General features: G+C 41.4%; 1 protein-coding gene across 5 annotated transcripts in view; it reads left to right on the forward strand.

The window, feature by feature from the left end:
* mindy3 (MINDY lysine 48 deubiquitinase 3) overlaps positions 1-19,420 on the forward strand; it is a 147,765-nt gene that overhangs the window by 3,596 nt on the left and 124,749 nt on the right. For 2 of the 5 annotated variants that reach the window (XM_080210435.1, XM_080210442.1), the window contains 3 exons: positions 1,938-1,998; positions 6,066-6,245; positions 16,961-17,012. In XM_080210435.1, the coding sequence (XP_080066561.1) occupies positions 1,938-1,998; positions 6,066-6,245; positions 16,961-17,012 (293 nt within the window). Of the gene's footprint in view, positions 1-1,937; positions 1,999-6,065; positions 6,286-16,960; positions 17,013-19,420 lie in introns of those variants that run through there. The other 3 variants (XM_080210450.1, XM_080210461.1, XM_080210470.1) reach the window with 3 other exon arrangements.

Here is a 19,420-nt window from a genome sequence, read left to right on the forward strand (position 1 = left end):
TAGTATTTCAAGGCAGAACAGCAAGCCTTTTTGGCTAATAAAAACAGAAAACACTGGATAAACTTAGCAGGTCTGGCAGTATCTGTGGACAGTTAACATTTCAGAAATGACCCTTTTAAAGAACTGATCCTCCTTCAGATCTCCAGCAACTGCAGTACTTTTATTTAAACCATTTTAGGTGTTCTTTAAAACTTTTAATTTTACTCCATTCTTAAAGTTACAAAGCCAATGCATAGACTGGACCAGGCAAGCCCAAATCCATCTCCTTGCTCTAAAAACCAATTCAAATTGAATCCAATTCATTGTCCCCACAAGTTGTGGCACAGTAATTAGCACTGCTACCTCAGCACCGGGGAGTTGGGTTCAATTCCCAGCTTAGGCCACTGTCTGTGTGGAGTTTGCACATTCTCCCCGTGACTGTATGGGTTTCCTCCGGGTGCTCCAGTTTCCTCCCACATCCAAAAATGTGCAGGTTATGTAAATCAGCCATGCCAAATCGCCCCTTAGTGTCAGGGGGAATGTATGGGGTTATGGGGACAGGGCCTGGGTGGGATTGTGGTTGGTGCAGACTCGATGGGCCGAATGACGACCTGCACTGCAGGACTCTATGACTCTATAAGAGAGGCATTTATCATCCAAGCTGACAAGAAGAGCATTGCACCTGATCTTGGGCTTCACCTGATGCTTGTTGTTAGGTGAAAGGCTAAGAAGTGAAAGGATTTTTTTAAGAAATATTCCTCCCATCCCCAATTTTAAACAATATTGCTTTCTCAAGTGATTTATTCAGATTTGGTTTGATCTTTCGTCCAACTCATTGCTAAGTTTCTACTCATCCAATATTAAAATGGTATGTTATTACTAATTATTATTAATGTAACCTTATTTTTCTTCGCTTCATTCTTGCTTTGCAGATTGAAGACTGTTGATCAATTTATATATAGCACATTACACCTAATAAAGCATCCCAAGGTGGTTTACAGGAGAATTATAAAATAATTTCTGACGCTGAGCCTCATAAGATATTAGGTTGGATGACCAAATGCTTGGTCAAAGAGATAAATTGCAAGGAGTATCTTAAAGGAGGAAGGCAATGTAGAGGCAGAAAGGTTTTGGGCGTTATTCCAGAGGCCTAGACAATTGAAGGTGCATTCATCAATGGTGGAGCGATTAAAGTCAAAATCACTCAAGATGCCAGAATTACAGAATAATTCAGTCTTTTCTGATGGCGAGGATATAAGGCTAAACACTTGAATTGGCATCAGATGTAACCCCGATGTTGTGAACAAACTGGGTGAACCTTAGATTGTTGGCAGGGAAAAGAATAGAGTCTGTAGCTACAATTGGAGTTTGGAGCGGGGACCAAAAGCAAAGGCTTCAGTCTTCCCAGTGTTGGTGGAAATATATCTGTTCATTCAATACTGAATGTTGGATAAACAGTCTGATAATTTAACAAAAGTGGTGGAGGTTGTGGTGAGATGGGCACGGTCAATATACATGTGGAAACTAACCCTGTGATTTTTGGATATTGTTATCAAACAGCCATATGCAGGTACAAAATAGGAAGAGGCCAAGAATACATCCTTGAGGGACACCAGAGGGAATGTTGTGGGAGGAAGAAGAGAAGCCATTGATCTTGATTCTCTATATGATTAGATAAGAATGGAACCAGATAAGAGCTGTCTCACTCAGCTGGACCACAGAGGTGTTAGAAAAAGATGGTATGATCAATTGTGACAAGTTAAAAAGGACAAGATGGGAAAATTTACCTTTGTCACAGTCATATAAGATGTTGTTTATGACTTTGGCAGATTTAAGGAAGAGATGGACTGAATACGAAGAGAGAAAAAAAAATCAGTTAAATGAAGGTGTGTATTATATCATTCATTGTGTTTTCAACTCTGCACTAATTTTTGATTTATTTTGTTTACTTTTTACAGGCCTATCTTCTAAAGAATTTCCTGTTTAAATCTGACAAACCAAATTGGCGAGACTGTACAGGTATAGTAACTTACTCCACCAATTCACCCAAAGTCTGCACTGTTGAAATGTGTGAAAGATAGATTTTGATGCATTTACTTGAGTTGTAAGTGGCATGGCCAATTGCTTAAATCACATTGAGCTTTAAGTGTATATTAAGCCAGCAGTTTCACATTGATCTACCTAGTTAGCTAAGAGCCTTGTTACATTCTGTTTCACATTTCAAATCTTTATGGTTTGAATCACAATGTGGCAGTTTTGTGAATTATATTTTTTATATCAAATATTTTAAAAATTCAGAAATTGAAAAAGGACTTGCATTTATATTGTGCTTTTTACATATAGCAGTTATCCCCAAGCACATTACAGCTAGTGAAGTACTCTATTTTTGAAGTATAGTAGCTGTTGTAATGTAGGGCACATAGCAGCAGATTTGACAGCAAGCTCCCGCAAACAGCAATGTGACAATGCCCAGATAATCTGTGATGTTGATTGTGGGATAAATGTTTGCCAAGATGCCAGGGATTACTCCCCTCCCCTTCTTTGACATAGAGCGTCATGGGATCTTTCACATCCACCTGAGTAGGCAAATTGAATCTTGATTTAATGTCGCATCTGAAAGATGGTACCTTCAACAGTGCAGTGCTTCCTTGGCATTGCACTTGAGCATGATCTTTGATTTTTGTGTTCCAGCCTAGGCAAAGAACCTGAACCTTGTGATTCAGAGGTAAGTGTGCTAGGATGAGCCGTGGCTGACACAAAAGTGATTAAAAGCAATCGTAAAATATCAGCCCAGCTGGTTCACAGATGACTTATAAAGAAAGAATCCTGTAGCATTTCCCATCCTGTCTGTATGTAACTGCAGTCTCACACCAAAATTGTTAACTTTTCACTGCTCCCTGAAATGGCCCTATGAGCCACTGCACTGTGTTAAACAGGAAGGCTCATTGTGGCTACGATCAGCAATTAAGGCTGAGTACTAAATGCCAGCTTTCCAGCAGTGCCACATTTCAAGATTGAGTTATAAAATACAATCTGTCCAATTTGTTTTAGTTTCAAGATTCCATATTTGAATTTGCTCCTTTTCTGGAATTTTCTTTCAAGCAAGTTAGGTTTTGTCAGATAGGTAATGATAAAGGTTGCTGCCCTAAGTAAGCTATTGCATTGCTAGTGCCCTTGCACTTTCATGAACTGCTTTGGCATTGCTCCCGAGACTTTTGATAGTTAGTTGCTTGTCACCGTCAGCATTTGTAGGGAATAGTTTCAGAATCTGATTGATTTGCAGCAGACATTTCAAATGCAAAGTGAGTATGGTGGCTCCAGGGGAGGTTTCTTTAATCGTGTTAGGTGTTGTTGCAGCGTGAGCTTATGCATGAACCTAGAGTGAGCAAACTGCTAAGAAGTATTATCATTCTGGATGTGTTCTATGAGGATGTGTCTAGGGCAGTGGATAGAGGAGAGCCGGTGGATGTGGTCTTTCTGGATTTTCAGAAGGCGTTTGACAAGGTACCTCACAAGAGGTTATTGCAGAAGGTCAGGGGACATGGAGTTGGGGGTAGGGTGTTAGCGTGGATAGAGGATTGGTTGTCAAATAGGAGGCAGAGAGTGGGGGTCAATGGGTGCTATTCGGATTGGCGGATGGTGACTAGTGGGGTGCCCCAGGGGTCGGTGCTGGGGCCTCAGCTATTTACCATTTATATAGATGATCTGGAGGAGGGAACCGAGTGCAGGGTGTCGAAATTTGCTGATGACACCAAGATTGGGGGAACGGCAAATTGTGCGGAGGGTGTGGAGAGTCTGCAGAAGGATCTAGATAGGCTGGGCGAATGGGCCAGGAAATGGCAAATGGAATTTAATGTTGGCAAGTGTGAGGTGGTCCACTTTGGTAGGAAGAATGGTAGGAAGGACTATTACTTACGTGGCGAAAAACTGCAGCAGGCGACGGTGCAGAGGGACCTCGGGGTCCTTGTGCATGAATCGCAAAAACCCAGCTTGCAGGTGCAGCAGGTGGTCAGGAAGGCGAATGGGATGCTGGCCTTCATAGCGAGGGGGATTGAATATAAAAGTAGGGAGGTCTTGCTGCAGCTGTATAGGGCATTGGTGAGGCCGCAGCTGGAGTACTGTGTGCAGTTTTGGGCGCCGCACCTGCGCAAGGATATTTTGGCCCTGGAGGGAGTGCAGAGGAGGTTTACTAGGCTGATACCGGAGTTGAGGGGATTGAGCTATGAGGAGAGGCTGAATAAACTAGGCTTGTACTCGTTAGAGTTTAGAAGAATGAGGGGAGATCTCATTGAGACGTATAAGATGATGAATGGGATGGATAGGATAGAGGTGGAGAGACTCTTCCCGCTCAAAAAAGACAGTAGGACTAGGGGGCACAGCCTCAAGATAAAGGGGAGGCGGTTTAGAACGGAGTTGAGGAGGAACTTCTTCACTCAAAGGGTGGTGAATCTCTGGAATTCTCTGCCCGTTGAAGTGGTGGAGGCTGCCTCGCTAAATATTTTTAAGAAGCGGGTTGATGGGTTTTTGATAAGAGAAGGGATTAAGGGTTATGGGGAGAGGGCGGGAAAGTGGAACTGAGCCACGACAGATCAGCCATGATCTTATTGAATGGCGGGGCAGGCTCGAAGGGCTAGATGGCCTACTCCTGCTCCTATTTCTTATGTTCTTATGTTTTTATGTTGCAGGATTTTTCAAGACGAGTGCTTTAAATTCTCTGAATGGAAGGACTCTTAGTAGTGTTGATGAGCAGAGAGATCTCGGGGTACATGTGCATAGCTCCCTGAAAGTTGGCACCCAGGTTGATAAGGCCGTTAAGAAGGCATACAGTGTGTTAGCTTTTATTGGTAGAGGGATTGAATTTCGGAGCCGTGAGGTCATGTTACAACTGTACAAAACTCTGGTGCGGCCGCACTTGGCGTATTGCGTACAGTTCTGGTCGCCGCATTATAAGAAAGATGTGGAGGCATTGGAAAGGGTGCAGAGGAGGTTTACCAAGATGTTGCCTGGTATGGTGGGAAGGTCTTATGAGGAAAGGCTGAGGGACTTGAGGTTATTTTCATTGGAGAGAAGAAGGTTACGAGGTGACCTGATTGAGGCATACAAGATGATCAAAGGATTGGATAGGGTGGACAGTGAGAGCCTTTTACCTCGGATGGTGATGGCTAACACAAGGGGACATAGCTTTAAATTAAGGGGTGGTAATTATAGGACGGATGTCAGAGGTAGGCTCTTTACTCAGCGGGTAGTAAGGTCGTGGAATGCCCTGCCTGCAGCAGTTGTGGACTTGCCAACTTTAAGGGCATTCAAATGGTCAGTGGATAGGCACATGGATAACATTGGAATAGTTTAGGTTAGAGGGTCATTAAATTGGTTCCACTGGTCGGCGCAACATCGAGGGCCAAAGGGCCTGTACTGCGCTGTAATGTTCTATGTGGCACAGAAAATAAGTTAATTGCTAATTTGTGTGCTGAGCTTAAATTAGGAGATCTGTGATTTAAACTTGTTGCTGGGGGAGGTGGTGGAAGCAGATACAAGAGTGAGTTTTAAGGGCCATCTTGTCAAATGCATGAATAGAATGGGCAAAGAGGGATACAGTCCCCAGAGGGTAGGGGATTTTAGTTCAGATGGGCAGCATAGTTGGTTCAGGCTTGGGGATCAACTAAAGTAATTTCATTGCACACAAGCATGCGGCTCTTCTCCCTTAAGAACCATAGTGATCACTTAGCTGAAGTCATGTAATTTCCTAATTATTGACAGTCCATGGTGAACTTGCATCTTGTGAAAAATAAAATCCAGATCAACTTCCAAGTGCCCAAATAATGCAATGTCCTTCCAAATTAAAAACATATATATAAATATAGTCTTTGAAGAGATCTACCGAGTTGAAGGTAGTAATGCTATGCCTAGGCTGTCAACTTGGATCATGTTTAATTCCGCCACACTCTCTGCTCCCTTCATATCTCTAAATTAACAGGAAATGGTCAAATTGCCAATGTATGGAAATGCCTCTTATTGTTACCGTTTTCATGATTAACTGACTGATTATACCTGTCAAAAACAACTTTTTAAATTTCTATTCATTTTAGATGAAGAACATAAGAATCTTTTCTGCCTCACTCTGAGTGAAATTCTAGAAACTGCTAGATTAAACAACGCTACTCCCTTCTGTTTGGTAATGTTGGCTAAAGAAAAATCAGCAGAGGAACATGCCAGTATTTCTGAAAATCAGCCAGAGTCCAGTCAGGGGACTGAAGAGGAACAGCTCTGTAAGAAATCACCTTTTTGGATAAATAATAATATATGATGGTGAATATTTCATTCCTTTCTAAAAAGAAGCAATTTTGCTTGCCTAATGTATGCAATCTGCATGTCTTTTCAAATACTAAAAGTAATAGGACTGTTCTGTATTTGTGATTTGCAGAATGGAAACATTTAATCTTTCAAATGTAAATGTTCTATAGAAAATATGATGGATCCACATTTTGCAGAGCAATATTTTTGCTTTAATGTTCGTCATTTAAGTGTAGAATCTTGTGAAATGTAGGCCGGTGTGTCTGGAATTATGCAATGATTTTTGCACTGTTAGGAAAATCTGCTGATGTGAGGAAAATGGTCTTAGTTTTTAAGCATGGACTGATTCAGAAGCATACCAAAAGCTTACAAGATCACTTACTTGGTTTACAAACAGCGGGTGGAATCCATGCATCAATGTCATATGTAATTACAAAGTTATTGTTAGGTCTGGCTTCCCTTTAGGATAGTGTGAATTTTTGTGCTGCATCTAGTAGTTGTTTGCAAGAGACTTTGCTAGAGTGTTCCTCTGGCAAGTGTATTATAAAACAAGGAAGTATGAGGTTTATCTATTCATTTGTGCAGTATGCAGTGGATTTCACATTTCAGTTGCTCACTTTTGTAGAGTAGTACAATTTTGATGGTTTTGGAAATTTTTATTCTCCATTTCACATCTTGCCTTGTGAAATAAGGATGACAGTTGTCTGTCTTTAGCTACTATGGCCACATTCACCTGCTGTAACCATGGCAATGCATTGTTTCCTGACATGCACTGCCAATAATGCATTTGGGTGAGGAAAGTAGAAGTTGCTGAAGAGATGAAATGGATAAATATCAGATGTTGGAAATGTAGACATGGGAGAAAAAGTACTCATTTTGCGTAGGACGTATCTGTAGCAGGATATATTTCCTTCAGGTATTGATTATTGTGAATTTTCTTTTTTGTTTTATTACTGCATATTTTTCCCTTTCAATTTATTTAAAATTATTTAAATTGACTCCTTTTAAGCATAACACGTGAAGGACTCGCTACAGAACGAATGTTGAAATTCCGAGTAGTTTGATGAAAGTTTTGTCTTCTGATGGTAAAACTGTAATTGATAAAAGGACTCATTTGTCTCAGCTTCAGCTCCTGATCTGTGTTGAGTTGGCTATCTTGGGTGGACCAGCAGATCTAATGGTAGAGTTGGTATCAGTAGTCAATGTGTGTTCTTGATTGTTACCCACAGTTCTTAGAGTTCGTATGAAAGGGAACTGAGTCAGATGTGATGCAGTAATCGTCTGAATTAATAATGCACTTTAGCATTAAAAGCCACAAGGTGTGTTTTAAAGCAAAGTTTGACACTGAGCCACACAAGATGATGATTGCGCAGATGATCAAAAATTTGATCAGAGGTCGATTTTAAGGAGCATCTTGAGAAGGAAGAGGTTTAGAGAGAAGATTCTAGAACTTAAGCCCTGGACAGCTGAAGACATGGCTGCACTGGTGGAAAAATGAAAATTGCAGGTGATCAAAGGACCTGAATTAGAGGAATCTTGGCGGATTGTGAAGGTCACAATAATAGGTGCAAGGTCAATGAAGGATTTGAAATCAAAGATGAGTATTTTATAATTAAGGTGTTGTTTGACCAGGAGACAGTGAAGGTAACAAGTCCAGAACACACACTACCTATGCTTGCTGTGAATTAGGACATGGACAGTGGAGGTTTGGCTGACCTGAAGCATGGGGAGAATATGATAGGGGAGACCAGCCAGGAATGCATTGAAATAGTCAAGTCTAGAGGTAACAACTGCATGGACAAGTGTTTCAACAGATGATCTGAGGTATGGACAGAATCTTTTGACGTTAGAGTGTCAAGCCATATGAAATGTTGAGGTAGAAATGCAATCATTAACTAGGGAACAAGTAGGAGCACGTAGCTGCGATTAAAGACAATGGCTTCGGTCTTCCCAACATTTAACTGGAAGAAATACTATATCGGTAAAGCAGCCTCCACAATTTAGAGACAGTGGAAAAGTTAAGGTACAGAGATGGAGTAGAGCTAGGGGTTGTCAGCATACGTGTAGAAACTGACTGCGTTTTTGGATATGTTGTTTAAGGGTGCTGATGAAAAATAGGAGGAAGCCGAGGATAGATCCTTGTGGGTTACTAGCAGTATCAGTGCTGGAGCAGGAAGAGAAAAGCAATTTACCATTTATATAGATGATCTGGAGGAGGGAACCGAGTGTAGGGTGTCGAAATTTGCTGATGACGCCAAGATTGGTGGAACGGCAAATTGTGCGGAGGGTGTGGAGAGTCTGCAGAAGGATCTAGATAGGCTGGGCGAATGGGCCAGGAAGTGGCAAATGGAATTTAATGTTGGCAAGTGTGAGGTGGTCCACTTTGGTAGGAATAATGGTAGGAAGGATTATTACTTACGTGGAGAAAAACTACAGCAGGCGACGGTGCAGAGGGACCTCGGGGTCCTTGTGCATGAGTCGCAAAAACCCAGCCTGCAGGTGCAGCAGGTGGTCAGGAAGGCGAATGGGATGCTGGTCTTCATAGCGAGGGGGATTGAATATAAAAGTAGGGAGGTCTTGCTGCGGCTGTATAGGGCATTGGTGAGGCCGCAGCTAGAGTACTGTGTGCAGTTTTGGGCGCTGTACTTGCGCAAGGATACTTTGGCCTTGGAGGGAGTGCAGAGGAGGTTTACTAGGCTGATACCGGAGTTGAGGGGGTTGAGCTATGAGGAGAGGCTGAATAAATTAGGCTTGTACTCGTTAGAGTTTAGAAGAATGAGGGGAGATCTCATTGAGACGTACAAGATGATGAATGGGATGGATAGGATAGAGGTGGAGAGACTCTTCCCGCTCAGAAAGGATAGTAGGACTAGGGGGCACAGCCTCAAGATAAAGGGGGGAGCGGTTTAGAACGGAGTTGAGGAGGAACTTCTTCACTCAAAGGGTGGTGAATCTCTGGAATTCTCTGCCCGTTGAAGTGGTGGAGGCTACCTCGCTAAATATTTTTAAGAAGCGGGTTGATGGGTTTTTGATAAGAGAGGGGATTAAGGGTTATGGGGAGAGGGCGGGAAAGTGGAACTGAGCCACGACAGATCAGCCATGATCTTATTGAATGGTGGGGCAGGCTCGAAGGGCTAGATGGCCTACTCCTGCTCCTATTTCTTATGTTCTAACTGATTCACTGGTTATAATGATGTAGACAAGAATGGTACCAGATAAATGCAGACCCAGCTGGATGATGATGGCAGAGGATAGTATGATCAGGCATGTAGGCAGGTCAAAAAAGTTAAGAGGGATAGCTTACTTTCATTGCAGTCACGTAGTATGCCTTTTATAATGTTTACTATATAAATGTGGGCCTATGACTGGGAGGAAGCCTGATTGGAGGGATTCAAACATGGAGTGTTTGGAAACATGGGCCTGGACTTGAGAAGTAACGGCATATTCAAAGACGTTGTAGAGGACAGGAAGATTAGCGATGAGGAGGAAGGTTAGAGGGGGAGTTCTTGAGGATTGTATGTGTGTGTGTGTGTTGGGGGGGGGGGGCGGTGGTGGAGGTCAGTTTTTTTTAAGAGAAGCATAATGGCAGATTGAAGGAGACAAGGACCTTGCCTGAGGAAATTGAACCATTAGCAATATTAGCTAACATGGGAGACAGGAAGGACATTTTGGTAGTTAGCAGTGTAATAGGAATAGGTTCAAAAGGGGACGTGCTGGGACATACATCCAAGATGAGCTCTGAGAAGGCATGAGTGAAGATGACAGAAACTGAAGAGGGATATCAATTCAGGGCAGAGGCAGAAAGGAAGTTTTATGTGATTGGCCTGCTGAAGGGAGGTTGTGGTAGGGACAGCAAATTAGATGGTTTCAGGCTTAGTGACAGAAATCCATCGTTGGACATTTGAGGTGAGGGTGGAAAAGAGAGGAGTGTAAGTCGATATTATCAGTAGAGAATAGAAGCTAGATGTTTGCATTTCAAGATGTGACTAGAGTATTTGATAGTGAGGGATGACTAGATGTTGCTTTTTGTGGTCCAACTAGATCTATGTCATGATGAATGCCACCATAACTGCATTCTGTTGTATTACAGTGCAGTTAGCACGAGAATTGAAGTCCCACGACTTGATTGTTGGAGCTGAAAGTGCTGGTGCTTTCATTTTACTTACGGAGAAGTGCTGCGTTCATATATAAATGGGTTTTCTTTGCAAGTTTTCTGTTTCTCCTATTCAAGACCATATATGATCAAATTTTGCAGCTATGAAGATTGAGCAGGAGGAGGATTATAAGGAAGAAGGAACAGTTTGTCAGGTTGAGTTGAAAAGCATGCCACTGCCTAGATATTTTTGTCAGAGGAGACTCTATTGGCTATAAATGAAAAAAGCTGGAAGAAGTATGTCCTGTGTAATCTTTATGTGCTGATCAGTCTGCCTCATCACAAAGGTTGTATTTTGTTGAGATACTTAAAGTTCTAAGAAATGTTGAGACTGTTAATAGAAACCTTCTGTCAGAGAATTTGAAGAAGTGTAAATGCATTTTACAATGTAGAAGAGGGCAGATGATATGGCTTAGTTGAAAGAATTGTACTAGAATATATTCTTTTCGTGGAAGTTGATAGTGTAGTGCCTGTTTCTATGTAGAATACTGTTAAACTAGGTTGTAAAGAAGGAAGAATAGTACAGCACGGGAACAAGCCCTACGGCCCACCAAGCCTGTGTCGATCACGTTGTTCTATCTAGACCAACCACCTGTATCCCTTCATACCCCGCCTGTTCATGTGCTAATACAGATAAGTCCTAAATGTCACTAACGTAGTGCCTCAACCACCTCCCTTGGCAGTGCATTCCAGGCTCCTACTACCCTGTGTAAAAAAGAAACTTATACTCATTATCAAGATGGCACAAGTGCTAATTTTATTTATTCTTTGAAATGTGGGTGATATTGGCAAGGCTATAAATTATTGCTATAACCGCCTTTTTGAAAGTGGCATATAAATGGAAGAAACTGAAGGAACCATGTTCTCATTATCTTAAGGATGCACCAATTCGGACTGGCTTTGTTTTTGATTTTCTGAAAATGTACCATGTCTAAGAATGTGGCAAGATTGAGAGGGTATCTAATTCTTTCACAAGGTGTGAGCATTGCTGGCTAGATCAGCGTTCATTACCCATCCCTAATTACCCTTGAGAAGGTGGTGGTGAGCCACCTTCTTGAACTGCTGCAGCCCATGTGATGTCGATGCAGGAGGTTGTCTCTCCTGACTGGTGCGTCCACAGTGCTGTAAGGGAGGCCATTTGACCCAGTGATCGCTAATATAATTCCAAGTCACAATGGTGTGCGACTTGGAGGGGAACTGGCAGGTGTTGGTGCACCCAAGCAATGCTGTCCTTTGCCTTTCTAAGGAGTAGTGGTCGTGGATTTGAAAAGTGCTCTCAAAGAAGCCTTGGTGAGTTGCTGCAGTGCATCTTGATGAAGGTGCAGACTGTTGCTGCTGTGTGTCAATAGTGGAGAGGGAGTGGATGCTGTAGAATGGAATGACAATCCAATGGGCTACTTTGTCCTGGGTGTTGTTGGAGCTTCTTGATTGCTGTTGGAGCTTCTTCCTCTGCCATCCAGTAAAGTGCAGTCCTAACAAGCTTTGGAGAGTCAGGATGAGAGTTACTTTTGCAGGATTCCCAACCTCTGATCTACTCTTGTAGCCATTGATGAGGGTAGGGCAGTGGATGTTGTCTACGTGGACTTCGTTAAGGCCTTTGATAAGGTCCCTGATGGCAGATTGTTGCAGAAGGTGAAGTTGCACGGGGTTAGAAGTGAGCTGGCAAGTAGGATATAGAACTGGCTCGATCATAGAAGCCAGAAGTTAGCAGTGGAAGGGTGTGTTTCTGAATGGAGGATTGACAAGTACAGTCCCTCAGGGATCAGTGCTGGCACCTTTGCTGTTTGTAATATACATAAATGATTTGGAGGCAAACATAACTGGCTTGATTAGTAAGCTTGTGGCTGACGCGAGGTTGGTGGATTTGTGGAGTGATGAAGACCGTCAGAGGATACAGCAGGATATAGATTAGTTGAAGACTTGGCTGGAGAGATGGCAGATGGAGTTTAATCCAGACAAATGTGAGGTAATGCACTTTGGAAGGTCTAATACGAATAGGGAATGGACAATAAATGGCAGAACCCTTAAGAGTATTGATGGGCAAAGGGATCTGGGTGTATAGGTACACAGATCACTGAAAGTAGCAATGTACTTGAAGAAGGTAGTCAGGAAGGCATTCGGCATGCTTGCCTCATCAGCTGGGGCATTGAGTTTAAAAATTGGCAAGTCATGTTGGAGCTTCATAGAACTTTAGTGAGCCCACAGTTCAAATATAGCGTTCGATTCTGGTCGCCACGCTACCAGAAGCATGTGGAGGCTTTGGAGAAGATATAGAAAAGATTTACCAGGATGTTGCCTGGTATGGAGGGTATCAGCTATGAGGAAATGTTGAAGAAACTTGATTTGTTCTCACTGGAACAACGGAGATTGAGGGGCACCCTGATTGAAATCTACAAGATTATGGGGGGTATGGATAGTGTGAATAATCAGAATTTTTTTTCCCCAGGGTGGAAGAGTCAATTACTAAGGGGCATAAGTTTAAGGTGCGAGGAGCAAGGCTTAATGGAGATGTACGAAGCAAGTTTTTTACAGAGGGTGGTGGGTGCCTGGAATCCACTGCCAGAGGAAGTAGTGAAAGCAGATACAAGTGGAAGACACCTTAGACTGCTTTGTCCTCTCTAACGAGACTAAATAAAGTTTTATGACTGGCGATGCTGTACTGAGCTTAGTTTGTTTCTGGACAAGTACATGAATAGGATGGGAATAGAGAGATATGATCCCCAGGAGGGTAGGGGTTTTAGTTCAGTTGGGCAGCACAGTCGGTGTAGGCTTGGAGGACCGAAGGGCCTGTTCCTGTGCTGTAATTATCTTTGTTCTTTATACAGCTGGTCCAGTTCAATTTCTAGTCAGTAGTAGCCCTAAGGATATTGATGGAGGGAAGGTCATTGATGAAGCAGCTGATGATCATTGGGCCAAGGGCACTACCCTGAACACCTGCAGTCATGTCCTGGGACTGTAATGATTATTGAACTATGCAGATCTTAAAAGGATTGACAAAGTAGAACCTGGAAGTTGTCTCCTGGCTGGAGAATCTGAATCAAGGGGTCATAATTTCAGAATAAGGGGTCAGCCATTTAAGACTGAGATGAGAAATGTGTTTATTCAAAAGTTAATGAATCTTTGGAATTCTTTATCCCACAGGAGTGTGGAGCTCGGCTGTTGAGATTGTTTAGAGCAAAGATTGGTAGATTTGGGGGAATGCTAAAGGAATCAAGGGATATGGAAATAAGATGGAAAAGTGGAAGTGGGCTAGAAGATCAGTGTTGACCGAATTGAAGGACAAAGCAAGTTCAAAGGGCGGGATGGCCCATTTCTATTTGACGTTCTTAAGAGGCAGTTCCGACTTCAGCATAATGCTTTGTACTGAGGTGCACTTGCTGAAGGGTGGTGCCATTAATTACTGACTTCCAACGCTATGAGCCCTTCATTCTAACAATCCTCCCAACCCAAAGCAGTATGAGTATTCTGAATAGGTATTTTCATTTGGGACAAAATCAATATTGATGCAAATCTGGCTGCAAAACAGAAAACTAGCTATAGAATCTATTTGAGAGATTTGATCTTAGTTTTAAAGATCAAGCTGTAATACCAGTAAGAAATAGAAAAGCTAAGAAGTCAATAGTTAATAGGACCAATATCAGTACTGCAGCGCTGCATGCCAAGGTATACAGGAAAGAAAGGCTTGTGTGATAGGTACAACAATGATCATAGGTGATTTTAATCTGCCTAGAGGATGAATTGAACAGATTTTTTCTGTCTTTACTGTAAAGACACAACTAATGTTCCAAATATAGTTGCAAATCCAGAGGTGAAAGGGAGGGAAAAAATAATGACATTTGCAATTATCAGAGACAGTTTACTGAGAACAATTTTAGAACTGAAGACTGACAAGTCCACAGGTATCTGATGGACTTCTCTTTAGATGTGAAGATGAAATGGCTGCTGAGACAGTATATGCATAAATTTTAATTTCCTAAAATTCTCTAGAATCTGGAAAGATCCCATCAGATTGGAAAATAGTGACTGTAACGCCTCGATTCACTTTCATTCCTCTGGTGAAAGGAGGAAACTACAGGCCAGTTAACCCAAAGCATGTCATAGGGAAAAAACTGGAATCTATTACGAACAAGGTTGGTTGTAACAAGGCACTTAGAAAGTCTTAGTGCAATCAGGCAGAGTCAATATGATTAAGTAAAAGGGGAATTGTGTTTGACTAATTTCCCTCTTGAGGGAATAACAAGCTTCATGTATAAAAGGAAACCAATAGATGTGGTGTACTTCCATATCCAGAGGCATTTGACAAAGGTGACGTGGTGGCACAATAGTTAGCACTGCTGCCGCCGCACAATACCAGAGACCTGGGTTTGATTCCAGCTTTGGTTGTCTGTGTGGAATTTGCATGTTCTCCCAGTTTTTGCATGGGTTTCTTCCGGCCGCTCCAGTTTCCTCCCACAGTCCAAAGGTTTCTAGGTTATGTGGATTAGCCATGGTAAATGTGTGGGGTTCAGGGATTGGGCAGAGGGGTAGGTTTCAGTAGATTATCTGTCAGAGAGTCAGTACAGACCTGATGGGCCAAATGTTTTCTTCTGCACCGTAAGGATTCTAGAATGGGCAGCATGATGGCCCAGAGGTTAGCAATGCTGCATCATAGCATCTGGGACCTGGGTTCAATTCTAGCCTTGGGTGACTCGATGTGGAGACATTCTCCCCGTGTCTGCCTGCGTTTCCTCCTGGTGCTCTGGTTTCCTCCCACGCTCCAAAGATGTGTAGGAAGTTACAGGGCGAGGACGGGGGAGAGAGCCTGTGCACTCTGCCTGAGAATTGGTGCAAATTGATGGGCTGAATGGCCTCTTCTGCACTGCAGATATTCTGTAATTCTAAGTGCCACTTCAAAGGTGCTCATGGTGTCAGGGATAACATGCTACGGGTAGAGGATTGGATAGCTAACAGGAAGCAGTGAGTAGGCATGAATGGTAAATTTTGGATTGGTAAGATCTAATGTGTGGAGTGCCATAGGAATCAAAGCTAGGGCTTCAACTATTTACGATCTATAACCTGGATGAAGGCCAAATATATGGCTGCTAAATTTGCTGATGGCAGAAAGACAGGTAGAAGAGTAAGTTGTGAAGAGAACATAGTTTGCAGAGGGATGTAAATAGGTTAAGTGAGTGTGCAAAAACTTGGCAGGTTGATTACAACATGGGAAAAGATGAACTTGTCCACTTTGATGTGAATTGAAAAGCAGCATATTATTTCAATCGCAACGTTGCAGAACTCTGAAGTAGGATGATTTGGGTATTGCAGGTACAGCAAGTGATTAGGAAGGCAAATGGAATGTTGTAATTCATTGCAAAGAGAATTGAGTGTCTTATGAGGAAAGGTTGAACAGGCTGAACCTTATCCATTGGAGTTTGGAAAATAAAAGGTAATTTTATTGAAATATATTTGATCCTGAGGGGATTTGACAGTTTGGATGCTGAGACAATGTTTCCCTTGAACTCGGGGACCTAGTTTAAAAATAAGGAGTCTCCCAATTAAGATAGAGATGAGATTTTTTGTTTGAGTCATGTGTGTGGAATTCTCTTCCCCAGAGAGTGGTGGAGGCAGGGTCAGCTGAGTTAATTAGATTCCTGGATAAATAGAGTCTATGGGTTTAGGAAGGCTAGACAAGAAAGTGGAGTTGAAGCCACAATCAAATCAGTCTAGCCTTGATCTTCTCAAGTGGCATATCAACATATAGTCTCAAGGGCCTAAAGGTTTACCCATTCTCCCAAGATTATATGTTGTCAGGGAAATTATACAGTGAAGTGGAAGCTGAAGAAAGGAGGCCTTCAGTACACTTCTTTCACCAAACCTTTGGTCACCTGAGCTAAAATCTCCTAATGTGGCTTGGTGTCATATTTTGTTTCATAACGCTCCTGTGAAGCACCTAGGGAGGTTTGGTTATGTTAAATGGGCTATATATAGGTCATTGAAATTTAAACAGAAAATTTAAATGCATAATTTACTGAGAAATTAACTGCTGTTTCAAGATTAGTAGAATTTATCCTGTTTGTAAGAAGTGATGCAGAATTTAAATTCAGTGATACTGAATTTAATCTACACAATACGGGCAAATTACATTAACACAAGAATATTACATTTTAAATATCCTTCCTATGTGTTCATTTAGGATTAGGAAGGTACTTGTTTTGCACAATAATTAATGTGTGGGACTATAGATTTATGCTAATGAATTAGAATATAATTGGAAGTTAAAGTATTTAATTGTCCTTTTTTTTGTAGCTGTTGATTGTGTTAGAATATTAGTTTGGCTGAAGTTTTTGAAACTTCAGTCATGTGCCACATCTTAAATGCCAGGCTACCTGTGGAGATGTTTATTTATCATTTTTATTAAGAAATAACTTAAAGAACAACTGATCACTTATATCAATTAACCTTTAATACTAAATGCTTTGTAACTGAGCTTTGCAATGTATAATCTTGTTTGTTTTATTGCTGTCTGTGGTGCTGAAAAGTGTCTGGTTTTATGTATAGCTGCCTTGGCTGCAGAGGAGCTTGGCTCTGAGAGATTTCATACACTGATTCAGTAAGTAACTCATAGCTACTAGGAAACTTAAGTGGGCATTGATTACTGTTTGTTATGTTGCCTCATGTTAAACTTTTTTTAATGTACAACTTGATCAATGTCCTCTCTTACGGTGTTAGCTCCTTTGCTGGAATATGGTACCTTATGCCTGAGATGACCTCTAATATCTTGCCCAAATAACCTTGTGTGATTCTTGACACAAAGTATTGCCATGCTGCTAATATGTCCACATAAATAAACTTCCAGCTGGTGTCGCTGTATAGCCATCTGCAGTATTAACTGTTTCCATCTGAGGCCACTGCACCCAATCTTAGCACGACTGCTGCTACCCAGGTTGCGATCAGGTAACTTGGCATGGACTGTGAATTATATCTGGGACTTTGCTTGTCTATATGGCTAAGCTAGCCATTGATTCATCCACATTTGAACAAATCCTTAATCTGGTTAATGGCCCTTAATTTTTGCAAAAGCAAATTAAGTTAAATAATGGGAAAGATTTAAAATATAATTAATTTATCATAAATGTTGTATTTGCTTTGAAAATTTGGGTCAGAATCTTGAAGTTTTTTTGAATCTTAAATAAATTGAAAGTTGATTTAATTTTTGTATAACTAGGTCAGAATTCACATTAAAATTTTGATTTGAGACGATGTTGAACTTATTGCGATCTCTGTGATGACCAATGATTTTTAAAAATAAATTTGAATTTCTAATTAGCTGAAAGGATGCCTCAACATGATTGCATGTCTTAGTGACTTTAGTATTTTGTTACAGTAAAAGTCTTGTGACTAAATAGTATCTTAGTAGGCAACATATGCATTAAACCACAAAACATTTCTTTTCTATTTCAGCATAACCAAAACACAATTTGCAGTTCATACATTGCATTGTCCTTTAAGTAGACATTCAGTTCTCCCAGAACCAGTCAAAATGCTTCTTGACACTCCACTTTGATCTTTTGTTTTGTCAACCTGGAAACTTGTAACCCCAGAACAGTTTTTCATTGTGTGGATTTTCTCCTTCCACTTAAAACTCAGCAAATCTTCCAGCCTCATTTTAACTCCTTATGAATTTAGCCTTTCCGATCTGAGCATGAGTTCTTACTCATATCTCTGTATGGTGAACCACAGCATCTTCCTGTCTATGGCTGGTCTCCCTCTCCAGGATCTTGGCAGACTTACCTCTGTTTGAAAGTTTTCAGGAATATCTCTTTCCCTCTCAGCGCATCTTCAGGGTAACATGAATAGCACGGTTCTTAGATTCTGACTTATTGTGAAGTAAATGGACAATTTAAGCACAACTGTTTACAGCCTGTCATTCTTGATGATTTTCTGGGATTTTGTAAACTCCTAGCCTTTCCACTATTAGTGTAGCAGCTGCTACCTTGTCTCCAAGTGTAAACACTTTGCCCCTTTCTCCCAGTAAAACCATCAGAGCCCCCTTTACGCTATAACAAGGCTTATTGTCAGACAGACCTTGAACCAGTCACAGAACTCCATTTGCTTTATCTTAAGACACAGTCTTGAAATATCTTATAAACCTCAATTATAACAAAATACATACATTAAGCAGAACTTGGAACTGTTGTTGAAAATGCATTTTTATAACTCTAACAAAAATAGAAAACGGAAGAAGCAGTCTTAAGGTCTGGCTGCACCTGTGGGGAGAGAGCTTCCACAGGCGCAGCCGATGTTGTTGAATGATGCCTGCACTTTCAGTTATTTTTGATCTCCAGCATGTGCTGATTTATGTTTTGTTTTAAAAACCACCTCCCAACGTTCAGCACTGAAATGCGACATGCAGAGTGGTGAAGGAAAAACACAGTTTGTTCTCCTGGTCAGAACAATTAATCTGCAAATGCCAGGGTGTTGGGGTAAGAAAAAATTGATCAGTGAGGGATTAAATGGGCAAAATATTTACCATTTAGTCCAAAGATGTGCAGGTTAGGTGCTTTGGCTATGCTGAATTGTGCCATAGTGTCAGGGGATTAGCAAAGTAAATACATGGGGTTGCGGGGTTAGAGCCTGGGTGAGAATGTTGTCGATGCAGGTTCAATGGCTGAATGGCCCCCTTTTGCACAGTAGGGATTTTATGATTTAGCCATGTCCAGTTTCAGATATTTTGAATATTTTTTGAGATGCTCCCAAACCTTTTGCATCAGTGTATTATAGAGGTGCTTCACGAAGTCTGCCGGACTAATTTCAAACTTCGTATTTTTCAGGGAGGGAGAGAAAAAAATCATTTGAGGGAACTTGCAAGATTACAAACTCAGTTGTGCCTCTGCTTTTAGTTAATAATGTTTACCTGTGCAGGTGCATTGTTTTCAATATAACCTTGCCATGCTACATTTTTAGCCATATGGATGTGTTTGTATTCATTAACGTTTAACATTTTCAACCTATATGAAA

The sequence above is a fragment of the Carcharhinus amblyrhynchos genome, chromosome 2, assembly GCF_965287045.1.
Source record: "Carcharhinus amblyrhynchos chromosome 2, sCarAmb.v2.hapA, whole genome shotgun sequence".
Taxonomy (NCBI): Eukaryota; Metazoa; Chordata; class Chondrichthyes; order Carcharhiniformes; family Carcharhinidae; genus Carcharhinus; species Carcharhinus amblyrhynchos.